General features: G+C 48.2%; 1 protein-coding gene across 4 annotated transcripts in view; it reads left to right on the top strand.

Moving 5' to 3' along the window:
* The window catches only part of ST3GAL5 (ST3 beta-galactoside alpha-2,3-sialyltransferase 5), a 44,374-nt gene extending 33,058 nt beyond the window's left edge, over positions 1-11,316 (top strand). For 3 of the 4 annotated variants that reach the window (XM_054728112.1, XM_054728113.1, XM_054728111.1), the window contains 4 exons: positions 1,082-1,425; positions 5,666-5,852; positions 7,042-7,200; positions 10,910-11,316. In XM_054728112.1, the coding sequence (XP_054584087.1) occupies positions 1,082-1,425; positions 5,666-5,852; positions 7,042-7,200; positions 10,910-11,158 (939 nt within the window). In that variant the 3' untranslated portion in view covers positions 11,159-11,316. The remainder of the gene's footprint in view (positions 1-1,081; positions 1,426-5,665; positions 5,853-7,041; positions 7,201-10,909) is intronic. The other variant, XM_054728114.1, reaches the window with a different exon arrangement.
* The last annotated feature ends 4,081 nt before the right edge of the window (positions 11,317-15,397 follow it).

Here is a 15,397-nt window from a genome sequence, read left to right as displayed (position 1 = left end):
CATTTTTTAAGCACTACGTATATTCACATTGTGAAACACATTTCTAGGACTTTTTCATCTTACAAAGTTGAAGCTCAGGTTGTGAAACAGATTTATCCTATAAAGCTGGAACAACCCATGAAATACACCTTCCCCTCTCCTCCTCCCCCCATTCTCAGGTAACCATCACTCTACTTTATACATTTGACTATGTTGAGACACCTTACATAATGGAATCATGCACTATTTGCATTTTTGTGACTGGCTTATTTCACTGGCTATAATGTCTTCAAGCTTCATCCATGTGGTAAGGTGTGATGGGATTTTATGAAATCTTAAACACCTCAAAGTATATCTTTCCCCTCCCCCCCAAATTTACTAGAACAGGGTTAGGCTGGGGGTGGTAGGAGATGGAGGGTCCTTCTTGCTTTGAGAAAAAACACAGCTGGGGCAAACATTTAAAACCATATACAACAAGAAATAATCCTTTATTAAATAAACTAGAGGTCCGGTGCATGAAAATTCATGCACTGGATGGGGGGGTGTCCCTCAGCCCGGCCTGCCCCCTCTCACAGTCTGGGAAGGTGACCCGGGGTCAGGGGAAGGTGACGCCCCCATCACACCTCTGCTGCTGCCACTGCCGGCAGCGCTAGCCTCGGCCGGCCCTGGTTACCTGAGCCTCGGTTGGCCTTGGGTGGCTGGGGGCTGAGGGTGGGTCCAGCCACACCATGCGCCTGCCACCCCTCTACCCCCAGCTGGGCTGAAAGGACTGGGGGACTCCGATGGGGCTGAGGGGACTGGGTGCCGCCATCTTGTGGTTATGGGCGCTGCCATTTTGTGATGGTGTGATGGTCAATTTGCATATTCCCTCTTTATTAGGATACTCTTGTTGAGTCTATCTCATATCAGGTGATCCTCCCAGGTTTTTCCTTCAAGTTTCTCGCATAAATTAACTCTTAAAAGCAGATGTTCTGTGTTAAAAGACAACAGTCAGAAGGGGAGCTACGTCAGACGCCTTACAGACGACACAGTGTCGCCTCTAGGTGTATATTCCTGATGCCTGACAGTGTTGTGAACGCAGATTGGTGTGATTCCATTGCAGAGAGCTCAGAAACACGCGCAGCAAGTCTTGCAAAGGGAGTGCCGGCCCGGGTTTGCCAGGAAGTCCATGGCGCGGCTGTTTGAGCACAGGTACAGCGTGGACTTGCCGCCCTTCGTGAAGAAGGGCCCCAGGGCGAGCGAGGCCGAGTACAAGTACGACCCTCCTTTCGGATTCCGGCAGTTCTCGGGGAAAGTGCAGAGCCTCCTCGAACTCCTGCCTGAGCACGACCTTCCTGAACACTTGAAAGCGAAGAGCTGTAGGCGTTGCGTGGTCATCGGAAGCGGCGGGATACTCCACGGACTAGAGCTGGGCCCGGCCCTGAACCAGTTCGATGTGGTGATCAGGTACGTTGGCTGAGACCAGCCTTCCTCCTCTAGCGCTAGCTCGCTGCTGTTGGTCCCCTGCACACGCCTGCTGCCACCGGGGGAGTTGACAGTTGAGGAAATGAAAACAAAAACACGATATGACTAGATGCTCCCAACTGCGCGGTACTGACCCCAGTTTGGCAAAACACTTTTCAGAAGAGGTGAGGTTTAGGAGGATGGGGAGGTTCAGATAAGCCAGCAAAGGAGGAAGGCCGTGCCAGACGAGGCCAGGAGGACGGGAGGCTCAGTGGGTGGGGTGCCTGGCCTGGGAGCTGGGCTGGTGTGGGTGAGCCCTGCAGGCCGCTGGCTGGGCTGCGGAAACACACGCAACAGGCCATAAGGAGCCAGCCTGGATTCTTCTTGGCGTAGCTGGTTAAGATGCTCTCTGATTATAAAAGTAAAATACGTTTATTCTTGAAGATTTAAAGATACAGGAAAATATAAGGAAGAAAATGCCACTCGTGGCACAAAAACCAACCACTATTAATTTGGTGTATTTTTTTTTCACTTTTGTTCTACATGCGTACTAATGAGTGCATTTATGTTCTTATGAAGTGTTTTGCTTTTTTAACATAGTGTGGTGAATAGTTTCTGAGGTCGTTCTATGTCTTTGGGAAACGAACTTGACCAAGTGTTTACTATTCCTTTAAACGAGTGTATCGTACGTTACTTAAGCACCCTCCTATTGTTGGACACTTAGAATGTCTCCAGTTTCCTTGTTATTGTGAAAACGCTTTGCACGTTCTCATGCGTGTGTCTTTATGTACATCTCTGATTATTTCCTTGGAAATAATGCCAAGAATCCCTGGAATGGTTGGGGTGACGATATTTGGATGGCTTTTAAGGTTCTTGATATACTTTAGTGAACTGTCTCTATCTTAAGGGTGTGCAAAACCAGGAGCCTGATGGAAGTTGGGTCTTAATTAGAGTAGGATGTGGATTTGACTGAAGGCAGGAGACAACAGGACGGGAGCTTGGCTTGGAGGCTGCAATCAGGGTGCGCAGTGTGGGGCCAGGTGTGAGATGGAGAAAGAAGAACTAGAGGCTAGAGATCAAATATGAGCCCGACCAGCATGGCTCAGCAGTTGAGCGTCGACCTATAAACCAGGAGGCCACAGTTTGATTCCCAGTCAGGGCACATGGGGGGCATGCAGGAGGCAGCCAATTGGTGATTCTTTCTCATCATCGATGTTTCTATCTTTCTCTCCTCCCTTCCTCTCTGAAATCGATTGAAAAAATACATTTTTTAAAGATCAAATATGAGGTATATTGGAAAAGTGAATTACAGGATTTTCTGGCAGAGGACACCAAGGTTTCTAATCTGGGGTCTGAGGCAGTAGTGGAACTGCTATTAAAAAAAAATGGACCAGCCGAAACCGGTTTGGCTCAGTGGATAGAGTGTCGACCTGCGGACTGAAAGGTCCCAGGTTCGATTCCGGTCAAGGGCATGTACCTTGGTTGCGGGCACATCCCCAGTGGGGGTGTGCAAGAGGCAGCTGATCGATGTTTCTCTATCATCGATGTTTCTAACTCTCTATCCCTCTCTCTTCCTCTCTGTGAAAAATCAATAAAATATATTTTAAAAAAAATGGACCAGTTGAGAGAAATCTCTGGTTAGTTCAGATATTTTGAACTAAAAGCAATAGTGTGTACACATGCCGCCTTTGTCCCGGCAGCTGAGGTCTCGGGCAGGTGTCCTGACTGTCCTGTGCCTTCGTTTCCTCACCTGTAAGTGGAGGCGGTAATAGCACATCCCTGAGAGGGTTACTGTGAAGATCAAAGGCATCCATGGGTTTAAAGTACTTAGAATAGTGGCAGCCCTATGGTAAATTCTCAGTAAATATTAGCATCGGATTGGGGGGAATGTGTAGGAATGTGGGGGCTAAAGAGGAGAGGGCAAGGGTATAAGGTGTTATAGGCAAGAACCAGACTTTTGTAAGTTCCGAGAGAGAGAAGAAACAGCTAAGAACCAAGTTTTAGGTCGAAAGGGGTACCGTGGGCCCCAGTGACCAGAAAGCAGGGTGGTGTGAAGCGGGAGTGTGAAGGTTGGGGTGAAGGCAGGCACGTCACTGCCTTTCACTGGCTGATGTCCATGTGACAGTGCGTGTCATGTGCCTTAGACATCCCAGTCCTCGGTGAAACCACCACGGCCGGCCGGTGTCAGAGGTGAGGACACCATAGGGCCCCGGGTCCACGCCAGGCGCCAGCATTCCACATGCAGGGTTTTGAGGCTTCCAGAACCTCAACCCTGGCCTTCTGTGCGCGGGCAGCGTTGGGGGAGGCCGACAGGACCCCGTGCCCATCGAATGGTGCAGGGCTGGGAAATGGGGGTGGAGGTAAGAAGCCAGGGGTGCTGATAGAGGAGGTAAGAAACCAGAGGAGAGAGATGTGGCGGAAACGGCGGCCTCCAGCCGTAGAGCAGCGGGATCTGGCTCTTCAGGGAGGAGGAGGGCAGGCAGTGAGATCTGGTGAGGAGCCTCCCTGGGCAGGAGGAGGAAGAAGAGGCCCTGGGAGAGCGGGAAGGGGGCTGGAACGGTGCCTGGTGGATGGTGGGCGCCGGACTGGTGAGCGTGGACTTCATGCATAGGCACTGGGAGGCCTCTGAGCATCAGGGCCAGAGAAAGGGTGACTTAGCACAATTAGGAGGGAGAAGCTTTGGGGGAGTAACTTTTAATATTTTTTAATTGAATTTAGAGAGAGAGGAAGGGAGAGGGAGAGGGAAAGAGAGACATCTATGTAAGAAAGAAACATCAATCTGTTGCCTCCCGCACACACCCCAACTGGGGTTTGAACCCACAACCTACCGTAAAATACGGTAAAAGCTAAAGGAGTTCATCACCAAACCATTATTACAAGAAATGTTGAAGAGTACCGTATTTTCCGGCATATAAGACGACTTTTTAACCAGGAAAATCTTATACACCCAGTCGTCTTATACGCCGGAAAATACGGTAGGTACATGCCCTGACTGGGAATTGAGTCAGCACAGGGCGACACTCAACCAATCGAGCCACACCAGCCAGGGCTGGGGAGTAACTTTTAGACTGAAAGTGATTCTAAGCGTAACAGAAAAGATGCAAAAATAGTGCAAAGAACTCCCGTTCACCCTTCTCCCAGATTCCCCTTTGATAACACTGCAGCACATTGGCTTTATCGTTTTCTCTTTACATATGCGATTCTTCTTCTCCGAACCCTTTCAGAGTTCATTGCAAATATCTAGCTCCCCTTACCCCTAAATACTTTAGTATGTGGTTCCCAAGAGCAAGGACATTCTATTACAGAAGCACAGAGCAGTGGTTAGAATTAGGTTAGCACTGATACAACATACGTTATCTACAGTCACATTTCACCAGTTTTCCTAATGTCCTTTATTTTAAAAAAGAAAAGAAAGGGGGTGGGGAGGAGCTGAAAGAAAAAGGAAAAAATAGCTGGTCTCAGGATCATGTCTTACATTTTGTTGTCATGTCTAATAATATATTTTAATAATCCAGGGGTAGGTGTCTGAGATTTAGAAGAGGAAGTGGAATAGAAAAGGAAGGTTAGATACAGGTGATGTAGTACAGGTGAAGTACCAAACACACAACAAAACTGTGTAACAGTGTGAGCAGTGGTATTGCTTTGGGAAGAATTCTTAGACTTCTCTCCCAAACCACCACCCTTGTAAAGCCTTCACTGCTCTAACAGTTGTAAGTGTCCCAAATCCTTGCTTTAAGACCAGGCTGCACCTGGGCCCATGGTCCTCACCCCCTACCCCCACCCCGTTCGACCCTGTCCATGTATAACCCTCTCTGTGTCTGCCTGGCCCTGGTTTCTAGGTTTTCCTCTCTGATTACCTTTTTGAAATTCTGGCAAGAGCCACTGGTATCTGAGCACAATGGGAGACTTTCAAGGAAACATCACTGCCCAGAAAAAGCCCCAAATATAATATGTTTGGATTGCCTGACATATTGGGGAGCGAATTGCTTGACGTTCAGAGATGAGCTCGGGGCATCCCTCACAGGGCATCTCACAGGGCAAGGAGGGCTGCATGCCTCTGGCACCGGGAAAGGGTGGAGCCGTGGGGGCAGGGAGGCTGCTGGGAGGGACACCCCGGCCCCCACCACTACCCATTCCCAGTCCTAAAAAAGTGCAGAGTACACGAGGAGGGAATTCTTTTGTGGTGTGATAAGGTAGCTAATGGCTTGCTTTGTCTGTTTATCTTGTCCTTTGTGTTAAATAGGTTAAACAGTGCGCCCGTTGAGGGATATTCAGAGCACGTTGGAAATAAAACGACTATAAGGATGACTTATCCAGAGGGCGCCCCACTGTCTGACTTGGAATATTATTCCACTGACTTGTTTGTCGCTGTTTTATTTAAGAGTGTGGACTTCAACTGGCTTCACGCAATGGTGCAGAACGAAACCCTGGTAAGCGCTGGAAATCCAGCCTTCAAGTGTGTCTTGGGGTCTCTGATTGTGACGGCAGACTTTTACTTTTAAGCAGACACGGTGGAGTGCGTACTTCCGTGTTGTGTTTTAAATAACCACTCCCTCTGTGGGAACCCCTCAGAACTCCTTGCTGGAAATTAAGATCATTACTTAATGGGAATATCAAGTTTTGGACAAAAATTGTTATTACCAAGGTTGATGACTCAATTGATTCACTAGACTGGAACTTCTATAGCTTTTGGCTTTTTCTAGAAATTAGTTTACATGGGTTAATGTAAACCATTATTGGGGATATTCAAAAGGATATACATAAAATCTCTGGGGAGTCTTCTCAAAGAGCGTCTCCCAAACTGCTTTGGTTGGTGGTGTAAATTCACAGGAGTAAATTCCCAGCATTCCAGAGGGGGCAGATGTGAGGGAGATGGCCTCACCTGGTCGTATTCTTCTTTGTCTTGACGGTGATCAATCACACTGCTTTATAGTCCCACCCATTATGTTGAAAGTAACTTCAGAGGCCAACTGTCGTGGAGTGCGTGTGCCTTTATGTTCACGTGCACAAACTAGCTGTCCACACAAGTAATGGGTCATATTAGACTTTTCACAGAAGCTTCACGTGGTGGGGACTGTATCTCGGAGCTTGGTTTTGTGCCGGTTGTCATGGTCTTCTGGGCTTTCTATTGAATAGAAGTTGTTCTAGTTGGGACATGAAGCACATACGAAATGACTTAGTTACCAAGGGGCTTCACGGGACGAGGAAACAGTAAGTGGAGAGAGGACCCTGGGTGAGGGCCTGACAGAGCCGGCACTTACAGCACTTAAGACCCTGGAATTGGCGCTGTTGGCTTAGTCTTCCCTGGGCAGAATGGTGGCTTTCAATCCTAAAAAGGCTGTCCCTCCCCTGGTCATTCCCTAAGCAATTTCTTCCCCAAACAAGAGCTGGTTCTGTAGTTTCTCTCCTTGTCCAATGCCACCTTCAAAAATCAGGTCCTTTAGAGTCGGTTTTTGAGTTGAGATAGTGACTTTGCAGACATCTGTGACTTGGCTATAGAACGCATGCCCGCCAGGGGTCACGACCACGGCTTGGCCTGGTTATCAGGGGATGCATTCTCCCCTCCACTGATTGAAGACTGTTACATCTCCCTAATGATTGCTTGTTTTCTTTCCTTAGCCATTTTGGGTACGACTCTTCTTTTGGAAGCAGGTGGCAGAAAAAATCCCATTACAGCCAAAACATTTCAGGATTTTGAATCCAGTTATTATCAAAGAGACTGCCTTTGACATCCTTCAGTATTCAGAGCCGCAGTCCAGGTTCTGGGGCCGAGATAAGGTATTTATTTATTTTTTTGCTACTGGGAGTTAACTGTTCTTGTCTGTGTTTGAGGGGTGACCTCTGTACATATTTCACTTAGGCTCAGCTGTGTCCACAGATGCATCAGACAGTGGGGAAATCTAGGCCATGATGAGAAGCTGAATCTGTATTCACCACTCTGCACCCTGACTCAGGGCTCCTCAGTGTTCATTGGTCATCCCTGGTGACTCATCTCTTTAGTAGAGTCAGCACATTAACACTTAGGTCACTGAGATGTTATTTAAGACTAGTGACCTGGTGCATAGATTTGTGCACATTGAAAGGAAATTAGTTAGAAGGTGGCCAGCAGGGCGGGACTGGGCGAGATGGACCAGACACGCCTTGGAGCCAACTTCCCACGGTCCCTCCCTGGCCAACTGCACCTGGGGTGGCACCGTGGCTTGAAGGGCGTCTGTGAAGTGAGCGGGGTCCCTCTGGCAGGTGAGGTCCCTTGGCCTGACCTGCGGGGATACAGCCGAAACCGGCTCTCCGACATCCCCCTAGGGGTCCTGGAGTGCGAGAGGGCACTCTGCAAAGTTGCTGTTGTACAGGGTGTGGAAGGCAAACACAAGTGTGCAGTAAACCAGATTCGGGGCCAACAGTGCCCCAGCAACAACATAACCCACCGCCGAAGGTGGAATTGCGCGGCCCTGCGAGGAATCAGGCTCCCTCCTCTCTGGTTTCAGGGTGTGTCCCCCGAGAACCGCTGCTGCCAAGTCACTGCAGCTCGGCAGCTCTTGCGTTGAGTGTCTGCCCCCTGGTGGTCAGTGCGCTCATAGCAACCAGTCAGATTGTCGGGTACTCAGCATATTAGCCTTTTATATACACAGATATTCATAACTGACTCATATAACTAACTGCAGGACACTGGAAGTCACTGTGATAGGGAAAGTTCTTTCTATTTTAACTCTGTGGGCCACTCAGGTGAGAATTGACATTTCTCATCACTTTAGAGGTGATAATAAAGTCAGCTCCCAGAGCAATACTTTTCAGTTGATGCCTGGGTCCTACCCCAGACATTCTGATTTAATTGGTCTGTGCTGTGTTCTGTACATTGGATTTTCGGAGTTCCCTGGGCGATTTTATTTTGCAGCCTAATTTGAGAATCTTGGCTGTTCACTGCAATTCTTTACCTGTAATTAGCCTGTGCTGCCACCAGGGGGTGGCGGGTCCTTTATTACCTATTATCTGAATAGCTAGACTTGTGTCTTTAAAACTTATTAAAGCAGTGGGAATCATTCTTAAACAGCATCTTGAGCAAAACCTTTATATGTAAGGGAAAGCAAGGAATTTTGAAGTGTTGGGGCTGCTGTCCCCACTGAGGGCCTGAGATATTTCCTAGGACGTGGAGCTGGTCAGGGTCACAGTTTACCAACACTGAGCTAAGTCTAGCAATATGTATCTATTTTAAATATGAATAGTTCTTGACGTCAGCTGATGGGCAGATTAGCAGGTTCTTCTGTTTGCCAGGTAAATCAAATTCTAATAATAAAGACCCTTGAAAACAACTGTGTAGATTGTAAAGAAAGAATTCTTTGGTCATAAAGGAAAGCAAACACCTGAGTAGGCTCCTTGAGAACAAACCCTAGTTCTTTACTGTGTGCAGTGAGGGCTGAATCCACTCTGGCTCCCGCCTCAGGCTCCACTCCCCAGCTCACCTGGTCGGTTCATGGTGTTGACGCTCTTCCCCTACCAGCAGGCTGCCATCGTCTCCAGGGGCTCTGCCCTCTTTGGTGCTTTCCTGCCTCTCCAGCGACGGCACGCCCACGAAGGCCGTGGAGTGCCTGCCCGTTGCAGGAGCTTGTCCAGGACCAGGTTTCCAGTCAGGAGGTGGTTCCTCGTCCCTCCGAAGAGAGCGGCTCTACCCCTCTCCAGGGACTGTCCGGGTCTGTGGTTGGACTCACGTAGCAGGGGCTTTAGCTGCTCTCTCACACGAAGCACAGAGAGGCCCCAGAACATGGCAGTCTGTTAGCATCACTTTCAACAAAAGTTTTCTAAAGAGAAACAGACTTTGGCAAAAGTTTTAAACTAAGTTATAAAGAGGCTTTCCTATAAATATGCTTGGGTATCTTTCAATCCTTTTAGATTTCTGCTTCTTTTAAAGACTGCCCTGTTTCTTTTGTAAATTCCATAGTATTTTTAAAACACAGGCAAATGCTCATTTATTTGATTACTAGAGGCCTGGTGCACGAAATCATGCACAGGTAGGGTCCCTAGGCCTGGCTGGCGATCTGGGCCAATTGGGGCCTTCCTTCCCCCCAGCTGCTGGCTGCTGGCTGCTGGCTGCTGGCTGGGGCCTTCCTTCATTCTGTGCCGCCCCCGGGTGGTCAGCGCACATCATAGCAAGTGGTCAAACTCCCAAGGAGACATTATATAGGATAGATTTTATTTAAAAGGTAGCCTTTAAAAATGCATAGATTTGATTGCGTAAAATATGAAATTGCTGAGTGGCAAAATGTATCAGAAACAAAAGTTAGAACAAAATAAGCAAGGGGAAATGTAGCATCTGTCTGACAGAGTAAATGCTCTCAGGTACAAAGAGATCTTATTAAATCAAAAAGAAAAAGATGGCCAAACAAAAACATAGAGAAAGGCTATGAACAGACATTTCACAAAGAAGAAAATAATACAGATAGGGAATACGTGATAAGATATTCAACTTCACCCATAATCAAATTAAAGCAAATGAGAGCCAAGTGACATTTTTTGCCTATTTCCTTAGCAAAGATTTAAAAGCTTGATAACGTCGTTGGGGTTTTTATTGTTATTGTGATTATTAACAACATTGGGTCGTAGGCAGTAGGAAAGCAAAAAGTGTAAGTGGGGCATAGCTGAGAAGTCTGAGTACTTAACAAAATGGGCTTTTTGGAAAGAAAATAGATGAAGGCGTTGGATTTAATTCTTAGATTTTGGGCAGAATATAGTTCTTAGCTTTTGGGTAGAATTATATGTTGGCACTTCTTCTGGAGGGTAGTCTAGCAATATATATCTATTTTAATTATGAATAGTTCTTGACCCAGTAATTGTACTGTAAAATTTTTAGTGTAAAGAAATGAAAGAAATCTGAATAGATGGATATTCTAAGATGCTCACCCTAGCATTAACAGCAAAGGACTAAAAGCAGCCTACACATTCATCATTAGGGGATTGTATAAACATATTATGGTATAGTCAGTGCAATATTGTGGGACTGTGAAGGGTGAAGAAAAGCTAATGGGCCCTCACCAGTTTGGCTCAATGGATAGAGCGTTGACCTGAAGACTGAAGGGTCCCAGGTTCGATTCCAGTCAAGGGCATGTACCTTGGTTGTGGGCACATCCCCAGTAGGGGGGTGTGCAGGAGGCAGCTGATCAATGTTTCTCTCTCATCGATGTTTCTAACTCTTTATCCCTCACCCTTCCTCTCTGTAAAAAAAATTTATAAAATATATATTTAAAAAAGGAAAAGCTAATGGATATGAGAACACCTTCATAATATATTAAGCTAGAAAATTGAGTTGCAGAACATCCCATTTTTGTTTAAAAATAAAAATGTGTATATCGAGACGCACAGGAAAAAGCTTGGAAATAAACAGCAGACTGAGATTGTGGGATGTTTAAGACCGAGGCCTTTATTGCTGGCACAGCATGTATGCCACGTGGGGAGCAGCGAAGTGTGCTCAGCCGGTTGGGTCTTTTTTCTTTTTCAGAACGTGCCCACGATTGGTGTCATTGCCGTTGTCTTAGCCACACACCTGTGTGATGAAGTCAGCTTGGCAGGCTTTGGCTATGACCTCAGCCAACCCAGAACGCCTCTGCATTACTTCGACAACCTCTGCATGGCGGCCATGAACTTTCAGACCATGCACAACGTGACGACGGAGACCAGGCTGCTGCTGAGGCTGGCCAAGGAGGGCGTGGTGAAGGACCTCAGCGGGGGCATCCACTGCGAGTTCTGAACACTGACAACCTCACTGGGAATGCTCCTCGGACTCTGAGGGCCGCTTTTCTTGGCCTTCTTGAGGCATTTCTTCTACAAATCCTTTGAGATGCAGCTGGTGTTTTTAACTTTTAAAAGACAAAAACCAGTTTCGCTCTTCCCACTCCTCCCCCCCCCCCCCCCCGTATTTATTTGAGGTTGGTGTTTTTGCACAAAATTTTGTAAGTTAATTTTGGGAATTGAATTGGAAAGACTTTTCGAAGAGAACTGGGTGTAATGATGTTTTACTATAGTTTAAGAATGTTATTTAATTTGTAAGAACGCTGCCCACGTGTAGTGCACATGCAATACCAGGTCAGTGGAAGGAGAGGGGAGTCGGCCTTTGAGGAGAGCCCTGAATACCTGGTTCTGGTTCTTGTTACCACGACATCTGGAACGAGGTCAGAGGCCCTGTCAGGAGGACCTGCTCAGGAGCTAACCCTCTGGCCTGGTCCCTAGGCCTGGCTGGCAATCAGGGCCAATTGGGGCCTTCCTTCCCCCCAGCTGCTGGCTGCTGGCAACCTGCAGGGATCAGCAGGGGGGCTGTCCTGAAGGTCCCCGTCAGGGAGAGTCACAGAAGACATTTCCCGTGTCCTCTCAGCGCTGCGAATCGGCCCTGGGCTGCAGAGGCCACCGTCTTCCCTGCAATTAGGACAACATTGAATTTCTTGAGAGTTTTTAACCGCCCTTCCAAAGCACTTCCATGTTCATCTAAGGTGTTACACAGCCCATCCCAGGAGGCTTACAAGAGTTAGGACAAAACCTCTGTTTTCCAGAGTCGTAAAAGAACAAGCCCTTTCCAAGAATAACACATTTTCTGAAACACTAAAGTGACATTCTCCCAGTATTAGCAATTGCCTATTAAAAAAATTTTTTTGAATGCCTGCCTGGCAGTATGTACCAGGCAGTGTGCTGGTCAGAAGAAAAAAAGAATAAAAGTTTTCGAGGAGTTCTCACAGTATAGTTAATTTGAGTGCATACACACACACACACACATACACACACACACACACACTAATAAAAGGGGAATATGCTAATTAGACTGGATAGACCGGATGTCTTCCAGATGTCCTTCCGGACAAAGCCACTGTGGTGGGGGCCGAGGCAGAGGCAGTTAGGGGCGATCAGGCTGGCAGGGGAGAGCGGTTAGGGGTGATCAGACCAGCATGGGAGAGCGGTTAGGGGGATCAGGCCTGTGGGATTAGGCCTAAACCGGCAGTTGGACATCCCCCGAGGGGTCCCGGATTGGAGAGGGTGCAGGCCAGGCTGAAGGACCCCCTCCATGCACGAATTTCGTGCAGTGAGCCTCTAGTGTGTGTGTGTATATATATATATCTATATAAGTCTACCGGAAATGTCCTTTTTGGATGCTGCTAGAGGTAGACCTCCCTGTCGAGGGACCGAGGGACCGAGGGTAAAAGCTGCCTTCTCCTGCAAGGGGCTTCGCCTCGGGCAGCTGTGAGCTCTTCCAGAGAGATGGTGGGTCGTGGCTTCCAGAGAGCAGGCTTGTGAAGCTCTTGTGTCTTAATTGCTCCAGTCTTAGTGTGAGACAGCTGCTGCGCCTCCTGCCCGCCTCTCCTGGCTCCTGCTGCAGCCTCTCCCTCAGATCTCACCTGCGTCTGCAGCTGCAGAGCAGCTTGGGCTCCCCGCCCACTCTGACGTCTTCCTCCCTGCCGCCTCCCAGCGGTGCAGGTCAGAGCCCCGTGGTGCTGCAGCAGACTCGCTCTGGCTCTCGGGGCTCTGGGCAGACTCAGATTAGCACGCGCAACAAAATAACCGTTCTCTGGTTTGTGTCTTACCATTTCCCATGGATTTTGCTTTCCACTGTATAAGACACTGTTTATTTAAGAGAAAATGCTTTTGAATTCTCCCCAGTTAAATGACTTGAGATTTGAAGATGGAGACTCAGGGAGACGGACCACAGTTGTCCTGTGACAGCTTTTCTGTGTGTGATTTTTTTTTTTAGGGAGAGAGAGAAACATCAAGATAAGAGCAAAACTGGTCAGCTGCCTCCTGCACGGGCCCCCACTGGGGATCGAGCCCACAACCTGGCACGTGCCCTGACCGGGAATTGAACCGGTGACCTTTCCGTGCACAGGACGACGCCCAGCCAACTAAGCCACACCAGCGAGGGCGTGACATACTTCTTACTGGAACTTTGAGCCACAGAAAATATCAGTGAACTTTAGGTTTTATTTTGTCTTTATTTTTGTGGGTTTTTTTCCTCCTATAGGAAGCATAGCCTCTCCAGAAACCTAGGCCGGCTGTGGCCCTGGGATGGGTACCTCCCAATGATATATCTCATGTTTTTAGGCAAAAGCTAAATTGGGATCTAGACAACATCATATTTTTTCTAGGTGTTACCATGCCTGCTTCATTGCTCCTTTTGTGTCCCACTGACTTTTTTCTTTTTCCAAATAATGTATTCATAAGGCATTGACAATGTCTGTTTCCACAGAACGGGGTGGGGTGCAGGGGGTGTCTCGTCATCTGTTGGACCCATCAGTTAAGCTGTCAAACCAGCTTCGGACTGGACTGCTCGTGTTGAACCTCGTGGCCGTCAGCTGTCAAGTCGGTGTGTGGGGTGGACGGGCTTCCTTGTAAGAGAAATAGCGAAATAGGGGCCACGCCTTAGTCGCCCCAGTGATTAAAGATTTCTAAAACCAAGGACCACGTTGCCTTAGCCGCCTTCTGTCTCCAGCGCTCTGGGACATGATGTCAACGGGGCTGTCGAATTCGCCTTGTTGTCTCCGGAAACTGGGAGACCAGCGTGGTAGGAAGATGGAGAAAGGGTGACTCCGTCTCCTCCTTGGCAGGTTTACAGCGTCCGAGCGTGGGGTATTGTTTCATCTTTTGCTTGGGACACTTCATTGTGTCCACTGAGGAGGAGGACAGGGAACAGGACCTGTGACTCAGCCGAATCCCCCTCAGAAGGAAGTGCTCGCGTTAGTACGCTTGACTAGCGAGCAAGAACCGCGTGACACCCGGCTTGCTTTCACTCACACACACGGCAGCAAAACCTCCCTCAAAGGGCCGTGTTTTCTGCCCCTGTGACCAGTGCCCTGTTCACAGGCACTGACCCTCCGTGACCAACACTCCGCTCTCAGCCCAGGACCCAGACAACAAGGGAAGCAGACCCAGTACAGAGAGCACCCCCTCCCCAAAACAGGACCCCCCCCCCCCCCCCCCCGGAGAGCGAGGAACCCTGGCCCAACCTTCTGGGTCTATTCTCTCCTTTCCCACTGCCCAAAGTCTCTTCAGACAGCATGGGTTTGTCTTCTCAAAACATGGCATTTATCTGGCCCTAGCTGGTTTGGCTCCGTGGATAGAGCCACGGCCTGCGGACTGAAGGGTCCCAGGTTCGATTCCAGTCAAGGGCACATGCCCAGGTTTCGGACTCGATCCCCAGTGGGGGTCGTGCAGGAGGCAGCCAATCAATGATTCTCTCTCATCACTGATGTTTCTATCTCTCCCTCTTCCTTCCTCTCTGAAATCAATAAAAATATATTTTTAAAAAAACAAAATGGCATTTATCTAGATTTGCCTACAACCAACACTCAATATAAGACTGAAGTATATTGGGAAGGAGAACTATTCATTAAGCAAACACACTCAGATTTTATTGACTAGAAATTAATGTTCCCCAAAAGGAAATTACAGTCTGAGTAGTTTGACCTTCATTAGTGAAATGATTAGATTGGACTAATTTCCAATATTAAATTTCAGCCCACTTAGCAAGAAGAGCATCACAGTGGTCGGCTGTGGGCGCAACAAGAGTGAATAAACGGCATGCTAGGAGATGTAGTCCTAACTTTTTCAAACGCCGGTTTCCCGGCGGCCAGGGTCCAGAAGGCACGTGGGGAGGAAGACACGTTTATGAAGTCCCTTCCGTCGGGGAGGAGCGAGGTGGCCAGCGCTGCGTTGGTGTCAGGCCGCCTGCCATCCCAGACTTGGCCGGTGGAGCCGCTGTGGCCTTTGTGCCGATGAGGATGTAATGCAGGGAATCTTCAGAAAATGTAAATATTAGAGGAACCGACTTTTCAACAGATACCTCCTGGCGGCAATCAGTAGCTTCTAAAAGAGCAGAGTTTCCACTACCTTCTGCTACCTGGCTTGTGTTTTGTGACTTCTTTTTTTTAATATATTTTATTGATTTTTTACAGAGGGGAAGGGAGAGGGATAGAAAGCTAGAAACATCGATGAGAGAGAAACATCGACC

The sequence above is a fragment of the Eptesicus fuscus genome, chromosome 16, assembly GCF_027574615.1.
Source record: "Eptesicus fuscus isolate TK198812 chromosome 16, DD_ASM_mEF_20220401, whole genome shotgun sequence".
Lineage (NCBI taxonomy): Eukaryota > Metazoa > Chordata > Mammalia > Chiroptera > Vespertilionidae > Eptesicus > Eptesicus fuscus.
Note: the sequence above shows the minus strand (reverse complement) of the source record. Positions and strands in the feature narration are given on the sequence as shown.